The sequence below is a fragment of the Xenopus laevis genome, chromosome 1S, assembly GCF_017654675.1.
Source record: "Xenopus laevis strain J_2021 chromosome 1S, Xenopus_laevis_v10.1, whole genome shotgun sequence".
In the NCBI taxonomy this organism is placed as follows: Eukaryota; Metazoa; Chordata; class Amphibia; order Anura; family Pipidae; genus Xenopus; species Xenopus laevis.
In genome coordinates, this window is record NC_054372.1 from 92,974,843 (window position 1) to 92,999,364 (window position 24,522).

General features: G+C 38.9%; 1 protein-coding gene across 1 annotated transcript in view; it reads left to right on the top strand.

Moving 5' to 3' along the window:
- zap70.S (zeta chain of T cell receptor associated protein kinase 70 S homeolog) overlaps positions 1 to 19,126 on the top strand; it is a 35,796-nt gene extending 16,670 nt beyond the window's left edge. The window contains exons 3-13 of the mRNA XM_018243635.2: positions 2,848 to 3,008; positions 4,438 to 4,576; positions 4,671 to 4,752; positions 6,005 to 6,042; positions 11,378 to 11,426; positions 12,728 to 12,902; positions 13,220 to 13,426; positions 13,982 to 14,174; positions 16,078 to 16,218; positions 16,317 to 16,429; positions 17,483 to 19,126. Coding sequence (XP_018099124.1) covers positions 2,848 to 3,008; positions 4,438 to 4,576; positions 4,671 to 4,752; positions 6,005 to 6,042; positions 11,378 to 11,426; positions 12,728 to 12,902; positions 13,220 to 13,426; positions 13,982 to 14,174; positions 16,078 to 16,218; positions 16,317 to 16,429; positions 17,483 to 17,609 — 1,425 coding nt within the window. The 3' untranslated portion in view covers positions 17,610 to 19,126. The remainder of the gene's footprint in view (positions 1 to 2,847; positions 3,009 to 4,437; positions 4,577 to 4,670; positions 4,753 to 6,004; positions 6,043 to 11,377; positions 11,427 to 12,727; positions 12,903 to 13,219; positions 13,427 to 13,981; positions 14,175 to 16,077; positions 16,219 to 16,316; positions 16,430 to 17,482) is intronic.
- The last annotated feature ends 5,396 nt before the right edge of the window (positions 19,127 to 24,522 follow it).

Sequence of the window (24,522 nt, forward strand, 5' to 3'; positions counted from 1 at the left end):
CATTAATTTAATTAAAAGACTTGTAAGAAATGTAGGATTCAGTATGTGGGCTCTACTACAAGAAAACGTAAGTGTCGGATGCGAAAACATATTAATCGCATAGTAAGCCTGAGTACCAGTTCTGTAGTATCCAGACATTTTTTAGACTGTAGTGGGAACAGTGATAATCTTAAAATCCAAGGCATTGAGAAAGTGCTTCCAACCTCGAGAGGATGGGACTTAACAAAAAAAATGCTTCATAGAGAAGCCTTTAGGATTTTGGACACGCGGCAGCCAAGGGGTTTAAATTTACGTTTTAATGTTGCTTGTTGTGTATACAAAGCATCCTGCAAACTTTTATTTTTACATCTACCATTTTTGTTAGAGATTAAGCGCCATCTTAAATTTGACAAATAGCACTTTGGTTCATTACTCATGCACTAGCACATAGAGCACAAATTTATATTCACTTTTCACATTGATCTGACACTTCAGGTTACCACTTCCCAGCATTCACTTCATAACACTACATCCCAAACACCGCATACTGATCAGCCACATGGCGATCTTAAAATAGTCACTGCCACTTTCATTATGGCGACACTCTAGTCTTCTACACAGGCCTATCAAAACTCACCCACTCACATACTAGTCACTCACACACCATTTGCTTCACACCAACAAGTCACAGACATCACCACCATATTTAGGACAGTCACCATACATACAACACTTGTCACCACTGTCAATATGGTCAGTGCACCAGCACACTAACACACACACGATTCAAATAGCCATTCCCATTCACTCCATAGCACATTCCCCACACATACACTTACACGGCAACAGCTAGACTGTCATCCGCACTCATTATCATACACAAAACACAATTGTCAATATCACCACAAGCAATATTCACAACCGCACAGCAACACCCCACACTTTCACCTACCCATTCCTTTTGCACATATAGCCCCACGCCCTCACCATCTCACAACATATTTTATAGGTCACAGGCATTAGGGTCCAGCTCACTTTTCACGGACCAATTCACATTACACTTTTCATCACACACTTTCTGTTTCCATATTACACTTTCACTACACACATGTCACACTGTCCTCTTTAGACACGGACTGTTTGACAGTTAGCACCACACCATATAATATTCAGGACATTCTTATACTAGCATCTTCCTTCAAGCTCTTACATTCACCAGACACATTCTCTCTTGCAACTCATCCATACTGTGCAAAAGTGATTTGTACATCAAACTTTTTTAAGCTTACTTTCGTTGCCGCAACCAACTCCACTTTTCCAGGACACTTCAATCACACCCATATTAGCGGCAGAAATGCAAGCATATTTCTACACCAAATCATCATCACATTTACACATTTTCACGCACTCACACCATTCACCTGACACATTCTCCCTTTACATTCATGCACACTGTGCGTAAAAGATTAGTAAATCAAACCGCTTTTTCAATCGTCCTTTCGTTGTAGCAACAAACTTTAACAAATGAGACATTCCCATCATTATTTTTCCACTCAATTCTCACAACAAACCATTCACATTGTAATTACCACACTTAATCACTGCTTTAATCATTAGGTAAAGACTCATGATAGGCATAAGCGTAAACAATAAGTTGCAAGGATGACTTTGATTGGCCAGCCTTTTACATGGCTATGCGAACACATGTAATGTGTACACAGCCAGGGCCGGATTTATGTAGTGGGCGCCCGTAAGCCCACTGCTGTTCGCCGCCCCTGTCCCCTTCCATTTATTTGTGTAAATTTTCATCATCTGGACTGGAGCAATGGGGATTGGCGCACAGGAAATTTCCGGGCCTGTACACAGCAGCTTCTTTATGAATGGTTTCCGTTGGACATAATGTGTCTTTAGTGTGGAAGAGCTTGTCTCGTCCACCACACCAACCCCCCCCCCCTTTTTTTCATTCTCCATTAATAGGTTTTCTTAATTGCCGTGTTAAGGGGTGGGACTTCTCTCTTCAGCTGTAAGTGATAGTTCAGCTGTTACAGCGATATCGTTAGTTTTAAGTAAATACATATATGGTCATACATTGTTTATTAATTCATGTATATTAATTCCTTTATGAATTTATTTATCCATATGTTTGATTAATTAGTCTAATGAATGCATTTTATGCCAACTCTGAACTTAATTTATTGTATAACTTCGAGCCTGATTTTCAACTGCCCAGAATGTATAACATTTACAACATTCCCAATTCCCATACCCCTAATTAATCTGTAAAATAATCTGACATCATGTTTTAAGATTCTAAAAATTACATTTATTATACTCTGCAGTTATATTTACATGTTCTTTCTTTTTGTATATAATTTGTATAAAATTTGTATAAAATATAAATACATGGCTTATGTATAACAGCACCCATAGGGTTAAAATCTTTCAGTGAGGTTTATCCTCACGTCATTTCCTCTTTTGAGGTTTAAAAATGTACAACGGCTCATTTTGAAATTGTACCTATGACTACGTATCTTTTGATATGAAACGTATCAGGACGGTTTCGATTTTATCCGTGGAATAAAGGTACAAGTTTTAACAAATTCGGTGTGTCACAGGAGTGCATGCCTATTTGTCTTTTTCCAAACACTGCTTTCACCTGCAACTTGGTTTAGGACCATTAATTGTGGAGCAAAAAGCTGTGAAACAGCTAATTTTTTGTATTTCATTTACATATAAAATGTATTTAATATCTCTATACTTTTTCACTATTATATTCAATATACATTTAGTTCCACCAATTGATCAAATCTAGCATTTAATGCCTAGCAAATAATAACTTTTTTGTTCGTTGTTTTTCTTTATCCATAGGGGGATGCACTGGAACAGGCAATAATTAGCCAGGCCCCACAAGTAGAAAAGCTCATAGCCACTACTGCCCATGAGAGGATGGCCTGGTACCATGGAACTATTAGCAGAGATGAAGCAGAACGCAAGCTGTACTCAGGAGCCCAACCTGATGGCAAATTTCTGTAAGTTTACTGTTCATGTAATATGGATTTGAAAGAGCTGGAACCTGTCCTCAAAGATGTCTCAGTCTCAGGTTTCAAGTAATCCTTTTTTGTTTTTCCTCAATGGAAATGCAATGCCATGACCATGACTGATACACACAGGACGATATATAATAAGGTATAAATGGAATAAAAATCAGCAAAGGTAAAAGTAAGAGTAAAATTAATTCCCATTTTGAAATGTATTTGTTCTCCCAAATTACATGACATTAACATTATGGAGGTTATTTATTAACGTCAGAATGCTAAGAACTCAAAAAATTCAAGTTTTTTTTACTAGAAATTTTTTTTAGTGGAAAAAAACCCTCAATTTTTTCTAGATTTATTATGCCCCAATGCTGGAAAAAGTCAGAATCCAAAAAATTGCCATCTCAGTATATAAGTATATAAGTCAATGGGAGGGGCCACTATGCTATTTGGAAGTTTTTGTGGTCTGCCCTGTATTTAGACCAAATCCAACTATTTCTGGCTTTTTGGTTAAAATCTGAAAAATTTAGTTTTTTTGGGTAAAAGCCCGAAAAAGCCAGAAAAGGATCAAATGAGTCGGGGTTTCACTCGTTTTTATCGTGTTTTCCCCAGATTCTATTAAATCGTGCTTTTTTTTTTACTAGCTTATTGTAAAAAATCAGATAAATTCCGATTTTGATAATTAACTCCATATACATCTCAAATCACTAAATGCTGCAACTTGCTCATTTTGCACATGTGTGTGACATCAGAAGCTCATTATGCACATGTGCTTTGCATAACATGGCCTCTCTCCCCTGGAAGCTCCCTCCTGTTGCAGGTGTCCTAGCACTGGCAGGGCCAATTGAAAAAAAACTACTGTTACCCCTAACCAGAGTGTGGGCTCTATTAGCATGCACCTTGAGTGGGGAAATAATAAGCTGTTTGTTTATTTCAGTATCCAAGCACAGAGTTATAATAACTTTGAAATATGAAGTATCATTCTTTAATTTTAAATGTGCATTTAAGTCAGTTGGGTTTTATGACAAAATGTGTTCAAAATAAATTAGACCATGGACAGAAAAAAACATGGAGAATTAACTAATTCCAAACCAGGGTGTCATTTGGATATTAGTTCAGCATTTTTACATAAACTACTAATGTCTCTGTAAAAAACAAAACCATGCATATTTTAAAAGCCCAATTAAAAAAAAGTTTATATGTGCGTGAAAGTAATAAACTCTTTGTGCATCACGTCGATAATAGAAGGTTGTGTAAATATCACTGTGTTGAAGCCCATGTGTTTTCTCCTTTAAGAGCATAAAACTTCCGCCTGTATCAACAATGACCACATTATGTTTTCCCAAACATTATCTTTAGCAACATACATAATACAGAGCCCATGCTCTAACTCGCTATTCACTAAAATGTTTCTCTTCTTCAGCATGAGGGAAAGGAAGGAAAATGGGACCTATGCTCTTTCTGTAATGTATGGCAAAACTGTTTATCATTATAAGATAGATCAAGACAAATCTGGAAAATATTCAATCCCTGAGGGCACTAAGTTTGACACCCTGTGGCAGGTAAGTCCAGTAAATTTAATAATGCTGCTTCATCAACAGTTATTGTATTTTATATTGCAAAGGAGTGATTAAATATTTCTCTTTTCCTAAAAAGCTTGTGGAATACCTAAAACTGAAGTCAGATGGAATTATAGCTGTTTTAAAGGAAGCATGTCCTAATGCCAGCACATTTTCATGTGAGTTAAACAAAAATATGAATTGTAGCTAAAAAAAGGCTATGGAATGAGAAAATAAGAAAAATTATAAAGTATACAGGTTATGTGGATTGTTTGATGCCTGAGGTTTTTCGGACAAGGGAGTTTTTATATAATTTGGATCACCACATCCCAAAGGCTACTAAAAGACATGCAAACATTCAGGGGGTTATTTAACAAAATCCGAAAAGTTCTCATTATTTTCTGAAAACGACTCCGACCAAATTCACACGGACTTTTCCCCCCTATTGATCAATACATTTTCATGAAAATCTCTAGTGTGAGAATAAAACAAAAAAAATTGTGAAAAAATACGAATCTTACTTTTTTTTGCATTCAATGTCAGAAAACTCGGATTATCCCCAAAAACCACAAAATCTTTGGATTTTTTTATGAAACCCAGTGAAGATCAGGTTATCTTCAAAATGTCAACGGGCACCTGCCATCGACATCTACATGAACTCGGCAGGTCTGAGTTGGAGTACTTTTTTATTCAGCCTTTTAATACCATTGCTGTTTAATAAATCTAGAAAAAAATGTGTTTATTTTTCTACAAAAAAAATGTTGATTTTCTCATTTTAAAAGTCAGACAAAATCGGACTTCAATAAATCCCCCCTAAATGTAAATATCAAGTACGACTGTTTCTGGCATAGGAAAATCTATAGGAAATTGCACTTCCATATTTCTAAATTTTCTGAACAAATGATTTCTGAATAATAGATCCCATACCTTTACTAGTACAGCCACTACCCATGTGAGGTCATATACTGTACATTAGGTAGTGTATCTTTCAATTAAATAATCATTTAATAAGTGGAACACTTACATGGTGTAACCCTTTTATATTATGTTTGTATTGATTTTTTAGCTACTTCTTTCACAGTCATCTTTACTGCTTAGAAGGTCAAAACTTGTGGCTTCCAACACCAAAAACGCCACACCCTTGTCACACTACATATCATGACATGAGAAGATTAAATAATTTGCCAATGAAGGAGGTGGCAAAAGACTCTGTCTAGACCTGTGTATTAAGGAATAACTCATCATCTACTGTAAATAAGAAGGCATGCAGAGTTATGCAAAGAGTTTATTAAAACTGTACATATCTTATAGTAAAAAATTATGATTTGTTTTATTGATGCAATTATGTTAATAGATGGAAGTTAATAGATGTGATTGCCATTGTCATTGCAAATGCTGTATGTGACCCTCACTATGCATTTATTCTTGCAGTAACACCAGCTGCTGCTCCCCCATCCCTTCCTAAAATTGTAAGTATAATGTACAATGAAGCTCTACCGCAGTAACTATGTTTTTTTGCTTTTAAAAAAGATGACTTTCTGCAGCTACTAAATCTGACTGAATAAAAATTTGTACTATATAATTTTTAATTTAAAACACACAATATTTCCATATGAATCAAAGCAAAGGGTTCTAGATAGTGAAAGTCAAACATCTTTTAAATTTTATTTAATTTATACATCTGTATCTCTTTTTAATGAAACATACGTTCAAAACAACAGTGTTTTTTGCTTGGCACTTGGCAACCAAGTTTTTTTCTCTGGAAAAAACGCAAGGGTAATTGTGGTTCCAAATGTATAAAAAAGTAAAAAGGTAGTCTGATGCACTCTGGACTTATTTTATCAAAAATACTTAAAGTATTTTATTTAAAGTCATTGTTTTGAAACCTCATAGGGTCTTCCTTGCAGAAAAAAAGCACAGCCCAGGTGTACATACCCCAGAAGCTTTCATGAAGAAATCCAAAAATAAGTGTATTCGGTGCACCCTTAATCAAAAGGCATGCTCCTCTGAGAGATTTCTACACATTATAGGAGAAATATGACACTAAAACAGGCTTCTTGGGAGAACTAAATACCAGCATTAAGAAGGCTGATGCTCTAAGGGTTTTAGCACACGTGCAGATTTGGAGAGATTTAGTCGCCTCATGAGGAAACTTCGGACGACTTTGGAAATCGAAGTGCCGGGAGTGCAGTGCTGCAGGCAATTTTTCATTTTACCAGGTGGAAGGCAGGGGGAAGGCAGTTCGGGAAATTGTCGCCCGGAAGAAGAGGCGATTTGTCGCCAGACGACTAAATATCCCCGAATCTGCCCGTGTGCTAAAGCCCTAAAAGAAACCCTACCACCACCTTAAAGTGGTGATTGCTCTAGGGTTCTCACACATGTGCCAATTGTCACTTACTGTGCAAATTGGAACAACATCCAAACGCTAAAAATTTCAGTGTAGTTCATGTCCAATTCACATAAAAAAGCATTTTTAACTGCATGTGTTTTAATGCATTAATTGCAATTGCAAAAGAACCAGCTTGCAGCTGCAATTATCCTGAAATTGTGGGGAACACACTGAATTGTAAGTAAAAACACATGGCCACTTGACAACGAATTGCCCATTTACAAACAATTGAATTGTGATTTTTTTCCGATGTTTGTAAAGATTCTCATTCATTCAGGTCATGGCATATCTCTATTAATGTATGTATGTATATTTTTATTTGTATAGCGCTCCTTGAGGGCAAAGCACTGTACTGCAAAACAATAAATTAGTATTGACAAACAAGGGGTCACTGAAGTAAAAAGCTACTATATGTGCATTATTAGAAATACAATTCACATAAATATAAAATATAATTACAATACAGATTAAGTGCTCATTGTCAAGGAAACAAAAGGCTTGAGGAGGGAGCATAGCATACAGACACAATTCAAAGGGATATTAAAGTGGACCCGTCACCCAGACACGAAAATCTGTATAATAAAAGTCCTTTTCAAATTAAACATGAAATCCAATTTCTATTTTTTATTAAAGCATTCATAGCTGCTGTAAGCTCATTTAAACACATCAGCTGTCAATCAAATATTGTCTGCCCCTCCTCTATGCCCGTGGCATTGAGGCAGGGCAGACAATTACTTTCACTTTCAATTCAGCACTTCTTAGATGTCACTGCTCTCCCCACATATCCCCGTTCTCTTTAACATTTAATTGTTTAGCCAGTGCATGGAAATGGACATCAGGTCCCCTATTCTGGTGGACAAACAAGATTCTGAGATGATACAAGGCTTTCCTTAAAAACAGTGTCCACAAAATGGCTCCTGCCTGCTTGCTATCATTTTGAATTCCCAGACTGAAGGAAACAAGATTCAAATAATTTATATAGTGTAATTAAAGTTCATTTTGCATGACTAATGTGATAAAATAGGATTTTGAATAATTTTTTTGGGTGACGGGTCCCCTTTAAGGTGCTGTAGGTGACAGTTTGCTACACTGTTATATAAGTACCAGTTCCCAGTTCAGGTGTTATCCAGGTGCTCCCAGACAGCCTTGGACTGGGAATCAAAATAGGCTCTGGCATTTCAATTACACAGAGGCCCAAACAGCATCCCACCAGCCCACTAAATACTAACTGTCTATGGCATCTTATAGCAGCCCCTCTGGCATTTGCCCGAACCCACAGATTGCCAGTCCGGGCCTGCTCCCAGAGGTAGTTTCCGCAGAGATTCAGGAATGGCATTCCAAATATAAGGAGTCGCAAGAGAGAAGGGTTTGATACATGAAACAGCAGTAGTAGTGGGGGTTGCAACCAAGCGGTTGCTCTGAGAGGAGCGGAGGTTTCGGCCAGGAACATATATAGAAACAAGAGATGAGATGAAGAAATAATATAAGTTGATACTAATTACACCGTTACTTGCCTGCACCACTGCTTCTGTCCCACTTAGAAGCCAATAGACTGCAATTTCTGTAAAGGTTGTGGACAAAACAGGCTCAAAACCGCAGAAGCTTTGTTGCAAGGTTTATTCAACACAACATGTTTTGAGCATTGTGGCTTTTTATCAAGTGTTGATAAAGAGCCACAATGCTCAAAACATGTTGTGTTGAATAAACCTTGCAGCAAAGCTTCTGTGGTTTTGAGCCTGTTTTGTCCAGAACCTTTACAGAAAGAGATGAGATAGTTAGGTTCAGAGGAATGAAGGGCTTTGAAGCTTATGAGGAGGAGTTTATAAGTTATTCTTTGTTTTATAGGAAGCCATGATAAGGACTTCAGCAGCGGAGGGGCCTGTACCCTTTTGGATGAGAGGAGGATAATTCTGGCAGCAGTGTAGGGGGGAGAGATGGGCGTAAGGGAGGCCAGTTAGTAGAAGACTATAGTAATCTAGTCGGGATAGGATAAGAGCATGCATGAGCGTCTTGACCATAGCAGGTGAAAGGAAGGGACGGATTTTGGCAATATTGCATAAGAAAAAGTGACAGGTTTTGACAGTGTTGTTAATGTGATCAGCGAAGGAGAGAGAGGAGTCAAAGATTACCCCCAGACAGTGTGCTGAGTTGACAGAGTTAATGAGCATGCCATCAATAGAGATATTAAAAAGGGGAGTAGGACCAGGCTTAGGTGGAAAGATAATTAGTTCCGTTTTTGTTAGGTTGTGTTTGAGGTGGCGCTGGTTCATCCAATTTGAGATAGCCAGGAGGCAGCTAGAGATTTGAGCCTCTGTTTCAGCTGTTAATGAAGGGGTGGATAAATATATTTGGGTATCATCAGCATACAGATGATAATTAAAGCCAAATGAATGGATGAGATCTCCCAAAGACAGAGTGTACAGGGAGAACAACAGCGGACCAAGCCATGCGGCACCCCCACATTAAGTGGAGATGGAGTGTTGTTAGCATAGGAGACAGTGAATGATCGGTTAGAGAGGTAAGAAGAAAGTCAAGATGTAGCCTAGTTACAGATGCCAAGCGAATACAGAATCTGCATCAGGAGAGAGTGGTCAACTGTATCAAATGCAGATGATAGGTCAAGGAGGATAAGGATGGAGAAGTGACTTTTGGCTTTGGCAACATGAAGATCGTTTGTAACTGCACAAAGCAGTCTCAGTAGAGTGACCAGGCCGGAAAACAGATTGCAGAGGGTCCAACAGATGATGGGTGTATAGAAAGTTAGTAATACAGGAGAACACAATACGCCTGTAGGAGTTTAGAGGCAAGTGGTAGAAGTGAGACAGGACGATAGTTTGACAGACAGGATGTGTCAAGCGTGGTCTTTTTAAGAACAGGCTTTACAAGACCTTGTTTGAAAGGAGAAGAGAAGGTTCCAGAAGCTAGAGAAGAATTAAAGATGTGAATAAGTGGTTGTGTAAGCTCTGCAACACAGTGTTTGATCAGAGAAGAATGGGGTCAAGGGGGCAAGTTGTGAGTGGGGAGGACAAGAGAAGCCTGGAGACTTCAGGCATTGTTACCAGACGGAAGGAATTAAGACATGCAGAAGGGGGCTTAGGAAGGAGGAGCTGGTTTGCATTAGTAGAAGTAGGGATATGATTGCGGATGGACTTTGTCTTTAAAGAAATCAACAAAGTCCTGAGGAGAGTGCATCAGGTTGACTGCTACTGTTGACGGATGGAGGAGATTATTGAATAGAGAAGGAGTCATGGGTTGGATGTGTTGTTTATACGGGTACTGTAGTACTCTTGCTTGGCTTTCGACAAGGTAAAATTGAGGCAGGACAGTAGAAATTTATAGTGAATAAAGGCTTTATTCACATACGTTCAGCAGATCTTGTACAGGAGCGTAAGATCGCCGATCACTGATCACGAGCTACTGGTTGGGGAAAACTGATCTAAAGGAAAAAGGACACACGTTCGAAAATGGCTAAGTCCAGATTTTAGACTGACTGGTTCAAAAGAGGTGCTAAAGAAGCCATATATGTAAAAACCAAGTTTGAATAGAGGCCGGGGGGGGGGGGACATCTATTGTCTGCCACATACAATGCTGTTTTGGCACCTCTACCTGGAAGGTTTACTAACACCTCATAGCTCCAAGCATGCAAATACAATTAACCCCTTACCTTCATGAGATCCTTGCTGATTATGATAAACAGATTATGCTGGTTAGAACAACATTCCAGGGTATTTATTCCAGAAAGATCATGGTTACAAGTCATTCTGAATTGAGAAAGCCAGTGGGATGACTAGTGGAACGTCTTTAAAAAAAAACACAGCTAGTCCAATTGGTTTGACTTATTGTTTTTCCTATATTTCAAAAAAGCTTTATAAAATTGAGATTTATTAAATGTAAAAACCCACAAAAACCTCTAAGGCCTAATTTCCCCAAGTTGTTGAGGTGCTATAGAAGTCAGTGGGAGCAGCGCTGATCTGATTGGACTGCTTTACATCAATAATTTTAGAGGTTTTCAGATTTTTTCTTTGCTAGGAATTGTTAGAAAAACTCGACTTTTTATAGGTTTTTGGATTTTTTAGCTCATCGTTCAGCACTTTTTTCGTTCGTACAGATCTTTTAATTTGTTCAATGACAGTCGTGGTTTTAGAGTTTGTGAGTTTAGTTGTGGTTCCAAAAACGTATAAAGCCGCTAAAATCGGACCTCTAATAAATAATCATTCACGCTCTGCACTTGCAAATGACCTCTTAAGATCCTTTTGCTACGGTTCTAATTTAACAGATTAATATTTAAGACGATCCAAGTAAATAAAAGGAAGCGAAAAACTTATTTTGTAATAAATGATGTATAGATCCCTCTTTGGTTTTTATTGTTACATTCCCAGAACCACTAAAGTATATTGTTTTACTTTTAAATGCAGAGGCAAGTAGCATCCAACTCCGATGGATACTCCCCAGAACCTTTCATTGGTGAGTAAATCCATATGAATTGCTGCTTAGAATTACATTTTCTTTCATTATGCAAAAAACAGTTTCCCATTTAAAAGTCAGCTTATACCCAACTCCTTTCCTCAGAGCACAGATGCAGCTGGTTAATAATGTTGCCCCGCTCTTCAAACTCACATACGTCAAAGAATCACCTGCAAAATTTGACAAAGGTCTGGGGCCCATGGTGTGACAGTGACCCTGTTTCTATCTTCTCTGATGAATCCTGAATTGGGGAAACTTCCCTGCACAAGGCAGTCATAAAATTCCATGACCCCATACAGGGACGAGCTGTGTTTTAAACTTAAAGGAGAAGGAAAGCTACAGAGGCATTTTATTGCCAATAGATTAGCTGCAATAGTGCAAGCTAGAATGCTATATTTATTCTGTAGAATGTTTTACCATACCTGAGTAAAAAGCTCTAGAAACTCTCTGTTTGTTTAGAATAGGAGCTGCAGTATTAACGTGATGTGACATCACTTCCTGCCTGAGTCTCTCCCTGCTCTGGGCTCAGATTACAGTAGAGAAGGGGGGGGGAGGAGCAAACTGAGCATGCTCTTGCCCAGGGCAATGAGGTTTAAGCTGAAGGCAGGAAGTCTGATACAGAAGCCCATGAGTACACAATAGAAAAAAAGAAATGCAGTGTTTCTTTTGACAGGGGACTCAGAGCAGCACTACTTTGGGGGGTTTACTGGTATATTTAGATGGACCTTTCTGATAAGGCTTACTTAGCCTTTCCTTCTCCTTAAAAAGCATGAGGACTGTTCTGTTGGTGTGTAAAATTAATTCCCCCATGGCTTTTGCTGTTATACTATTTTGTGCTACCTAATGCTCATACCCATTGTAACTTATTTGGTTTGTTTTGTTTGTTTTAATTATCTAAAACAATCAAATTTACCTTAAAAAAGTCAGCTTAAAAGTCAGTTTAGTATTCACAATTTGTTCACTGTTGAAAGGAGGGAGCTGTTTCTCTTTCAGAGATAAAGCATTTCCTGGTTGTTGTTTTTTTATAAGCCAGGTACCCCTGTTATTTAAATATCATGTAGATCGCCATTTGCTGGGGGTGGTGTATGGTGCTAAGGAACCTGAGGTAGGAGGCCTCAATAGAAGAAGAAGCGTGAGGTCAGATCCTGTAATAGATTAATGTAGACTTCAGTTAGTTATTGAGGACAACTCTATTTACCCAGTCCTTGCACAAAAATAGAAACTTTCTAGATTGCATTCAACAAAAAGTTTTTTTAGTTTCTGGATTTTATTTGCTTACTTCCCTTAATTTTGTTATCAAGGGAAATCTCGAATTTTGCCAATGGACACCAGTGTGTACGAGAGCCCTTACAGTGACCCAGAGGAATTAAAGGAACGAAAGCTGTTTGTGAAGAGAGAACTCCTTCTGATAGATGAAGTGGAATTAGGCTCTGGAAACTTTGGATGTGTTAAGAAGGGTGTATATAAGCTAAAGAAGTAAGTACCAGATATTTCTGTGTTAAGAAAGGTATTTTGGTACAACTACAATCCATGCAAACTTTAACCCATTAGCGTTTTTTCCTAAATGCTTCTCATGGCTGATCCTGTGGTTTGTTTTGCTACCCAAAGGTCATTTATTCCCACTGATTTTTTCAATTAATATTTAATTGTGTTATATTGTAACCTTAAACCGAGCCGTTGTCCATCCTTGATCATTTATTCCAGTGAAAATTGTGCTCTCTTATTTCTGGTTTTGTTATTTGTCACCTGCTGATATTATCTCAAATGTCCTCTATTGCTACCCCATCTTTCAGGCGTCAGATTGATGTGGCTATAAAGGTGCTGAAAGTACAAGAAGAAAAAAATGTTAGGGATGAAATGATGAAAGAAGCTGAAATTATGCACCAACTGGACAACCCTTACATAGTGAGGATGATAGGAGTGTGTGAGGCAGAGAACCTTATGCTTGTAATGGAAATGGCATCAGGGGGACCCCTTAACAAGTTCCTTGGAGCTAAGAAGTAAGTGGGTGATTTATCTCACAGCAAAATTCTTTAAACCAAATCACTGGGTTCCAGAGTCATTTTGGGAGAACTATGCATAAATAAAAATATTCCATTGATATTTTAAATGTTCAAATTAACTGATTTGAGGAAGATTTTTTTTCACTCTTTGATTAATAACTGTGTCCTATTTTTAAAATCAAAAACAAATCTTAAGGTCTTGTTTACTAATGATCACCGTGGAAAAAATTATTGTCACCAATCAATAATTATCATTAGTGCTTACTAATGATAATATCGATCCATAAGGTATTGGATTCACTAAGAATCAGTCAAATTCGAGCTACCTCAGGCCAACCATTCTTTTGGGTGTCTGCGGTGTTGAATTCCTTCAACTGAATTGGCATCTTAATTCAGTCAAAACCATAGGCTAATTTGGCAATCACTTAGTGATTGAATGGCTACGAGTCCAACAGTAAACCTGTGAGATTCCCCATTCTGTTTACAGTGACATTTAGTACAGAGAATCAAGTTTCATCCTGTTAATGAAATTCTTCTTTCCTGTCTGCCCAGAGATACAATATCTATTAGTAATGTGATAGAGCTCATGCACCAAGTGTCCATGGGAATGAAATACCTTGAAGGAAAGAATTTTGTGCATCGTGACCTTGCAGCTCGTAATGTCCTCATGGTCAACCAACATTATGCCAAAATCAGTGACTTTGGACTCTCAAAAGCTCTGGCGGCCGATGATAGCTATTACAAGGTAACCATTTAATACTCACACAAGTAAGTATAATCATGGTGCTAATATAGCTTCACTCCCTTTAATTACAGAAAGAAAAACATCTGAATTAACATTTTACCTATTTCCAAAGCAGTTATTTTTGGCTTAAGGGGGGAAACACAGGAGAACACAATACACAATACATAATTTCAAAAAAAAATTCCAAAATTCAGAACATAAAAAGAGTATACTGTAGCTAAACATATCAATTTTACTTTAATGGTGTTGGATAATTTGCGGGATAAAAAGATATTATTTTCTTTACTTTTAAATACTTATTTAGATGACTTGCAGAGCTGTGTGGAACCATGTTCATTTTTGTGTATTCAGTACACTTCTGGATGGAACTGCTTTCAGGCAGGCTACTGTTTCTCCTACTCAATGTATCTGAAGGTGTCACAGTGGGACATGGATTTTTACTATTAAGTGCTGTTCTTATCTACCATGGAGCTGTTATCTGGTTACCTTCCCATTGTTCTGCTGATGGGCTGCTGGGAGGCGGAAAAGAAGGGGGTTGATATAACTCCAACTTGCAGTGCAGCAATAAAGAGTGACAAAAGTTTATCATAGCACAAGTCACATGACTGGGGGCACCTGCGAAACTGACAATATGTCTAGTCCCATGTCAGATTTCAACACATAGTATACTTGCCTACCTTTTAAATTCTCCCAGTACACCCCAATTTTTTAAGCTCATGTCAGCATACTGCAATGTGCAAGCCAAATGAAAGGAAAGCAGTGGTTGAGGAGTAAGTTCGAACTTAGAAGGCATAGGTCTGCTGGCTGTGAGAAGCAGTCCTGCACCATTCAACTTACAAATCAGGCATTATTCTAGGCTCTATTTGTATAAGCCTGGTTGATTGTGTTCTGTTTTTGGAAATTCTAACTTAACCAACTTTGATACTTCATTTTTACTTATAGGTCAAGTAGGCAAAATATTAAAAAAAAAAAAAAAAAAAACTACAAAATGTTCACACCTTACTAAGCTGATATGATATCTAATATATTTTTTCCCAAGAACCTTTTCTAATAGAGGTATGACGATTACATAGTTTCTGGGTTCCAACACATGGAATGGAAACCTTTTTTTAATCAGCAAATTGACCAAATGGTCACTAGATGGCAGTACAGTAATAGAAAATAGCTAGTACAGCAAGTGGAAAAACTGGCACTGAGCTAAATGGATAAAGGAGAAGTTCTCAGTATATAGGCAGATTAGGGTAATGCTTTATTTGCCACTAACAAAGAGATGATATAAAATCATATATATTTAACAGTATGATATAGTAGAGACCACAAAAGAGGTATTATTTACTCTTTGGTTCTTGACTGGGAGCACATCCAGGGAAATTCTTCTACCCCTAATTATATACATATAGGGCCTTTACTTGTGGTTCAGCCAGCAGGATATTAACTCCACTGTCAGTCCTCAGCAGAGATTAATCAGGTTGACCACCAATATAAATTAAACCAAGTAATATAAGGGTAACATGCAATCCCCATATTAAATATTTTGGTTGTGTGTCTGTCAATACTGTCATCAATGATTGTCAGTGTTTAGGGTAGTGTGACCATTTATACTAATGTTTATGTACCCCTGCCTTTGTGATCATATATTTTATATAATATTATTTGACACATTTTCAGTTTGTCCTTATTTATTCAAGATCAGATCTGATGATGTGAAAATGTGTGGGGCACTGCTTAGTGCATCTGATTGCATGTAGGTAACATGCTTATGTAGCCTAAAGTGTCCACAATGTACAATATAGAATGTTTCTGCAGTAGGGAGCTTATCGCTACTAAAGAAGAAAAAAGAAGAAGAGCTGAACAGTAAGGCACTAAACAAATCTCCATGATTCAATTTATTTGCATCCTGCAGGCTAAGTCCTTTGGAAAGTGGCCACTGAAGTGGTATGCACCAGAGTGCATCAACTACCGCAAGTTTTCAAGTCGTAGTGATGTGTGGAGCTATGGCATAACCATGTGGGAAGCTTTCAGCTATGGGCAAAAGCCCTACAAGGTAAGGTCTGGGTATTTTAGCTGGGAATGCATATTCTTATTTTCAAGTAAAGCATTTAACTAATGTTTAAAATGTACCTGTCACATTGCCTCCTGTAGAAACTCAAGGGAACAGAAGTAATGAGTTTCATTGAAAGAAAAGAGCGTCTGGCGTGCCCTGCCGGCTGCCCACCAGAGATGTATCAGGTTATGTTAGATTGCTGGATATTCAAGTAAGAAACTATAGGTCCAGTTTATAAATAGCACATACTGTAATTGCATCTATGTGAACACTATTCAAAGGTACAAGCTCCTTTATATTTGCTTCATATACTAAAATCCTGGTTGCTTACAGTTTACCGTATAAGTGTAGGAACAGGGTACACTTGTTTAGGGGAACCCTGGAATAATATCTTCAGTCTTTATTGACATGTTGCATCTAAACATACAATTTGGACCTAATGAATCTCACTCTAACACCAGCATAAGTATAAAAGGGAAGAGGTGATTGATTTGTATTTGGAAGAAAAGTGTCTCTGGTGGACTCCCTCTTTCTTTCAGAAAAAGAAACAACAAAAGGGATTTGTGGATAGATAGTGTTATAATGGCAAATTATGGAACATTATTATGATAATATTACGATTCTTTTTCTGTTGCTCCAAAGAATTCCTTTTATAGTTGTTTCTACATATGGGGGCTGATTCACTAAGCTCGAGTGAAGGATTCGAATGAAAAATACTTCGAATTTCGAAGTATGTTTTGGGTACTTCGACCATCGAATTGGTTAAATTCGTTCGAATTCGAACGAAATCGAACGAATCGAACGAAAAATCGTTCGACTATGCGACCATTCGATAGTCGAAGTACTTCCCCTTTAAAAAAAACTTCGACCCCCTACTTCGGCAGCTAAAAGCTACCGAAGTCAATGTTAGCCTATGGGGAAGGTCCCCATAGGCTTGCCTGTGATTTTTTGATCGAAGGATTTTCCTTCGATCGTTGGATTAAAATCCTTCGAATCGTTCGATTCGAAGGATTTAATCGTTCGATTCGAAGGATTTAATCGTTCGATCGAACGGAAAATCCTTCGATCAATCGATCGCAGGATTAGCGCTAAATCCTTCGACTTCGATATTCGAAGTCGAAGGATTTCAATCCGAGGGTCGAATTTCGAAGTATTTTTAACTTCGAAATTCGACCCTTAGTGAATCGGCCCCTTAGTATCTGCATAGCCTCTCACGGTAAGCCCCAATGTTTCGATTATTTAACCATTAATATTGTGTTTGCAGGATGGAGGACCGCCCTAATTTTGAGAATGTGGAATACCGTATGCGCTTGTATTACTACAGCATTGCCAACAAACCAGACAAAGAAGGCAAGGAAGCAGGTGCAGCACAAGCATCAGGAAAAGTGTGAAGAAGTAATGCTTGTTTGGAAGTTTCTGTCCATTTGTCACTGAAGAATAGTATTTGGAGCACTTATGGAACAATACAAACTGCTATCTTGTGTGTGGTGGTGGGGTCTTTTTCTCTTAGGAACATGTTAAAAATATTGGCAAGAAAGGAGGACAAGGCTTAAGCAAATGCAGGAATTATTCATTTCTAGATGTTCTTAAACTTGACACAGAATAATGCTTGAAATAATGAACCCTATACAAAGGGCTTTTTGCACCAGACCCAAGATCCAGAAACCCTATAGCACTGAGGGGTTGTGCCGCCAGCGTTGCAGTTGAGACTCCTGACTTTTAATATTGTGTTTTTTTGTTGTTGCTCTTTTATGATTCTAAGTTACGGACTACGGTAAAATGCAGTTGCTGTATATGAACTACAAATTAGATCACACAGGAACATTTTTCAAAACTTTATTTCTTGGGTTGCCTCTTTAAAAATAAAAAATAAATGCCTACAAAATCTAAATATTGGGCTACTAATTCTAATACAAGCTTTCATTCTGACTACACTGGCTTCTGTTCATATATAGATGACTAATAATCTCAACAGCATATTGATTTTTTTTTTTTGTAAATTCTTTTGTAAATCAGCATTAGCCAGTTCAATATGTATTATTGCACTCAACATTTCGTGCTTGGTATTAAACATTGTTCTTGGTCCATTGCTGTGAATTTAGTTTGCAAGGTGAATATAAAGAGTAGTAGAAGATTGAATCAAAATAAGAGAGAAAAACAAGTAAGGAAATTAGAAACATAGAATTGTTGCAACAATATGTGGTAACAATCATGAGGGCAGTACATTGCAGTATTGCGGCTTCAGGAGCCTTTATATGACAGGAGGGAGACCACTGGGTACGCAAGTGCCTGGTATTTTACTTGGACTTAGTTGAGGGTGGGATGGTCTCTGCTTCACATTATGTCATCTAGGTTATGAGTGCTGTATATTCTTGTGATTCTGTGAAAAAAAGCCAATAACTGCATTTCTGTTTAAATTTATCCTCTTGGTGGTGTTTGCCTTTAGGAGTTTTAAGTCTCTCAAATTGGTGTATTTCCTGGATTTGAAGAGCCCATTCTTTGATTGAGGGAATCTGGTCTGACCTCCAATATCAGGAATTAATGCTTTTGCCACATTGATCAGGGTTGAGATAATGGAGCTTTGTATTGGGCAGTGGACATAGGGTTGTTATGTAGCAAAAAAAAAACCACAGCATTAGTGATTGTCAAGTCTGTAAAAGTTGGAAGTAGTTGTTTAATTGCTGCCCAGTATGGTTTTATCTTTGGACATTCCCACATGATGCGCATGTGTTTCTGAGAGAGATCCATTTACTCTAATACATGATTTAGGGTTGAGGCTTTGAATGCTTCGTATAAAAGTTGGACCTATTCCCATTTTTATAAGGCATTGAAAAATGAAAGCCCATGATACTCGGTCAAAACCCTGTTGATAGCAAGGTTAGTGGGATTTTGTTTCTTTTACAGTGACTCATGGGGGCAAATTAACTAAAGGGCGAAGTGATTAACGCTGGCGAAAATTCGCCAGCATGACATAATTTTGGTACTTTGCCAATTTACTAACGGTCGCTGGCGTAACTTCGCTAGCAAATGAGATAGACTCTACCAATACTTTGCTCCCTAATGCCTGGTGAATATGCGCTCTGGCGAATAGACGTAACTACGCAGATGTAACTACGCAAATTCACTAAGATGTGGATTTACTGAATGTTACCTCTTGCGCCAGACTTGCCTTCGCCACCTCAGACCAGACAAAGTATATAGGCCTTCCTCAAAATTTAGTTGAAAATTTTTCCCAAAAAATGCTGGCGTGGTTTCCTTTTTTCAGGGTGATAGGCTGCAAAAGAGTGTAACCCGATTCCCGTTGCAAAAGAGCGTAACCCGCTTCCCCCCTACATTTCCTAACATATGGCACATAAACTATACACTGGGCTCATGTGTAGGGCAATATAACAACTCTATTTTATTAAGGTTCACTGGGCTTGTGTAGTGTAATGTATTTGCTGCAACATATACATCCATTCAACTTTAACTTCCCCCGTATGCAAATTAGGCAACGCTAGCTCAACTTCGCTTTAATTGTCGCAGTAACGCTAGAGCAACTTCGCAAGCCTTCAGCGCCCTGGACGCAACTTCGGATTTTAGTGAATTAGCGTTGTCCTGTCTAATCTACGCCTGGCAAAGTGTTGCGCTGTGAGCGAAGCCGTCACTGGCGAATTTTCGGAGGTTACTAAATTTGCCCCATGATGCTATATAGTCTCAAGGTGTTGTCCCGTGACTCCCTTTTGGGCACAAATCCCACTTGTTCAGGGTGGATAAAGTTGGCTATAACCCTTTGTAGTCGGTTTGCTAGAACTTTAGAGTATAGCTTTGTGTCCACGTTTATTAGTGATATTGAGCTTTTCATGTCCAGGGGGTCTTTGCCCTTTTTATGTAGCAATGTGACTATGCCATTGTGGCATCTGTTGGCAAAGTACCTAGATTTTGTGTTGTTTGGAAGTTAGCTGTGAAGTGTGGGAGTAAAAGATCTGAGAATGTCTTGTAGTATAGGCCTGTTAATACGTTAGGACCAGGTGCCTTCCCATGTCTCTTTTATTGCTGCCACCATTTCTTCTGATGTGATTGGTGCCTCTATCTGGTCCCACTTTTCCATTGGTATTGGTGATTGTGTTATTGTTTGTAGATAGTTCTCAGCTGAGATCGTCTGTGTTCTGTTCGTGTGATTAGCAGGGTTTAAATTATAAAGTAATTGATACAATTCTCTAAATATCTGTGTAATTGTTTAATTATTTGTAGTGGTCTCACCCTTTGCTGTTCTAAGTTTGGCAATCTAGTTGTTTTGTTGTGCGTTTGCTAGCATTTGACTGCATTTATGACTTTTTCCATGTATCTGGGGATTGGTATCTTGGTTGAAGTCCTTGTGAAAGTAATCAGTGAGCGTTTTTCTGAGTTGTGTTATTATGGTTGTATCGTCCAGCAGTGATTAAGTTAACTTCCAGTGCCATTTTATAGCTTAGGTTGTGTAGTTGTAATCTGTAATAATATGGGAGCATGGTCGGACTAGGTGATCGACCCCATGGATACTTTGAGAATTGTTGGTAGGCATGCATGTGGTATGCAGTAGTAGTCTATCCTTGAATATTGTTGGTGGGCATTTGAATAGAAGGAGTAATCCCTAAGTGTTGGGTTGAATATTCTCCAGGTGGGGGGAATTGAGGAGGGATTTCAGTTGTGCGAGATATCTTGGAGAGATGGATGACTTGGTGGTGGAGCAGTCTATGGGTGGTTCAATTGAAAATTAAGGTCTCTGCTTATTAAAGGGATACTGTCATGGGAAAAAACATTTTTTTCAAAATGAATCAGTTAATAGTGCTGCTCCAGCAGAATTCTTCACTGAAATCCATTTCTCAAAAGAGCAAACAGACTTTTTTATATTCAATTTTGAAATCTGACATGGGGCTAGACAGAACACAAGTACAGTGAAAAAACAGTGGCACTTAAAGCATTGCTCATCTTGATTATGAGTTTTCCCTTCTGACATGCCTCTAGTCATGGGTGTCCACAGAAAATTTTCCAGGGGGGCAAGGAGGCAAAGGAATCACAATTACTTGTTCCAATATTTTGGTTTCAGAATCTGCGGCAAAAGTTTAGCCCCACCCACAATATAAACCACTCCTACCATTATAATAAACCTGTGATTATAATGATCCCAGAACTCATAGCACAATGGCGCAGAGATTATTTCATGTAAAAATACACCCAGAACTCATAGCAAATAGCAGCATGGCAAAGGGGCAATTTTTGCTAAGGCAAACTCAAAGCAGTATAACAAGGGGCAATTCCATGTATAAATACCCCCCAGAACCCACAACAGTATAGCAAGGGGCAATTCCATGTATAAATACCACCCAGAACTCACAGCAGTACAGCATGGGGCAATTCCATGTATAAATACCCCCCAGAACTCCCAGCAGTACAGCAAGGGGCAATTCCATGTATAAATACCCCCCAGAACTCCCAGCAGTTTAGCAAGGGGCAATTCCATGTATAAAAGGGACAAGTAGATGAGCACATTGACTCACCCTCGCCTTGATTCAGTGAAGCCCTGCACAGGACCACGGACCTGTCCTGGGAGTGGGTCAGGGTGAGTCCGTGCGTGTGCTGCCTGTGCAGGAGAATAGCACTATCATAGCAGACACTCGCAGATAACCAGCCTGGCCTAGTGCTAGTGGCCTGGGTGATACCGTGGTAAGGCGGTGTTGTCTGTGTGCGAAAGTGAGCCTCAGTCATCCCGGTACTGTAGCGCCGGGGCAGGCAAGGCAATGCAGGTGACAAAGAATTATGAAGAAGCAGGTGAGGTGACGAGGGAGGCAGCAGCCGCAGCACACGCTCCTCTACGAAACGCATTTTAGGATACCCTGCAGCGAAATACATGTCCTTCATGCGATGTCCTTTGCCTTCGGAATGGCACATCGGTTGCTTTTACCGTCACTCATCATCCAAATCTTCAATCACACTTCCGTCCTCTACCCTCCCTTCTGAGCAGTCAGTCATAAGAACGCCCTCAGCCCTCAGCCTTCCACATCTTCCTTTTAGTCCTCTTCCTTCCGCATTCTTCCCTCTGCCCTCCCTGCTCAGCCCTCCACCCTCTTTCTTCAGCACTCCCCCCTCAGATCTCTCTTTTCAGCCGACAGTCTTGTCCCTAAGTTTCTAAAGTGGTTAGCGATGTGGACGCCCATGCCTCTAGTGTCTTCCCGTTCCCGTTTGGGTGTGTAATAATCCGCTGCCTCGCCTAACTATCACTGGGGAAGTATTAGAAATGGATAAAGTGCCTTGCCCTTATTTGTGGACGCCCATGCCTCTAGTGTCTTCCCGAGATATATTTTTCGGTGTGTAATAATCCGCTGCCTCCCCTATCACCGGGGAAGTATTAGAAACGGATAATGTAGATGGGGTACCTGGTATGAGTCTGTAGACCTGGCAGGTTTTATAATCATTTACCCATCTCAACTCCCTTGGCTTTACTAGTTTCGCTTAGCCTTAGAAAAGTTCTGTATCAGAGATCCTGTCGGTTGTTTATAATTTTGGGGGTGTAACATTTTTTGACTGCTGCCAATATGCCCTATATCCTGCGTATTCCACCTTCATTTGTTTTTGGGGCTATTCGTTATTTATAAAAGCTTCTTTATTTAATGCTGCCTGCAGTTGATTTATGTGACATTTGACTTGTGAACTCTAATTGAATACATATGCAGGATTCTAAGATGCACGTATAGTGTACAGGAGATTGCAAAAAAGTTTATTTTACTCCCTCCTCCGGATAACTGAATCTAGAATATGCTCACTTCACGATTGAACATATACTCATACAGTGATTGAATATAGAAATATTTCTTCCCCTGAATACTAATATTAATATGGTGATAAAGCTTTGAAAAAATTATTGCTTTTGTCAGCTAAGCTATATTATATTGGAATGAAAATGGCTACTGGCCAGTGCACTAAAGATGGAGAGACATGTATGCGGGACTGTTTTTCTACTTATAAGGAAAGAACAGAGAGAGCCAAACTGCTTTTTGGGACTGATATGGGAAAAGCAACAGCCACCACTGAACAGAGAATATCAGATGATAGTTTGGGAATAATGATGGATCTTTTCAAAAAATTTCAGAAGTTGTCACTTAAAGAGTTGAAGGTATGGTGGGAGATCTCCACATTGGAAAATTATATAGAGGTGGAACGTGTACCTAGAGGACTACGACTGAAAAAATTTCCTGCCTTTGACTTACAAGATACTGATGTGATGCAAGAGTGGTATCTGGCACTATCAGAGTGCTCGTTTAATCTGATGGGAATCTTGATAAGGAAATATAAAAAAGAACAAAATAGATTAAATATAGAGATTGAAGAAATTAAAGGTCAACTAAATGCCTACCAAAGTATGCCAGAATACAAAGAAAGAGAAATAAGGATGAAAGAAGAACTGGAAACTATGGAGAAAAAAATAATGGATAATAAACAACAGAAATTTTTAAGAGATAAAGTGGACTATGAGAATGAAAGAATCTACTCATGGGGGATGGAATTGAACAAAGAAAGAGGCAGATGGGAACGAATTAGACCAATTTTGAAACAGAACAAGTGGGGGAGGCAACCCAAAAGAAGTTCCACACCTGTTAGAGATATGGATGAAACCCAAGGAGTGACTTTTTTAGTGACTACAGACAGCGAAATAGAAACCAGTCGAGAGTAGAGATGTCGCGAACTGTTCGCCGGCGAACTTGTTCGCGCGAACATCGGGTGTTCGCGCTCGCCGGAAGTTCGCGAACGTCGCGCGACGTTCGCCATTTTGGGTTCGCCATTGTTGGCGCTTTTTTTTGCCCTCTCACCCCAGACCAGCAGGTACATGGCAGCCAATCAGGAAGCTCTCCCCTGGACCACTCCCCTTCCCTATAAAAACCGAAGCCCTGCAGCGTTTTTTCACTCTGCCTGTGTGTGCTGAAGAGATAGTGTAGGGAGAGAGCTGCTGCCTGTTAGTGATTTCAGGGACAGTTGAAAGTTTGCTGGCTAGTAATCGTTTTGATACTGCTCTGTTATTGGAGGGACAGAAGTCTGCAGGGGTTTGAGGGACATTTAAGCTTAGGTAGCTTTGCTGGCTAGTAATCTACCTTCTACTGCAGTGCTCTGTATGTAGCTGCTGTGGGCAGCTGTCCTGCTTCTGATCTCATCTGCTGACTGCTGCAATAACAGTAGTCCTTGTAAGGACTGCTTTTATTTATTTTTTTGTTGTTTTACTACTACTACTACTACTACTACTACTATAAGAGCCCAGTGCTATTAGTCTAGCAGTGTTGGGGAGTGGGACTG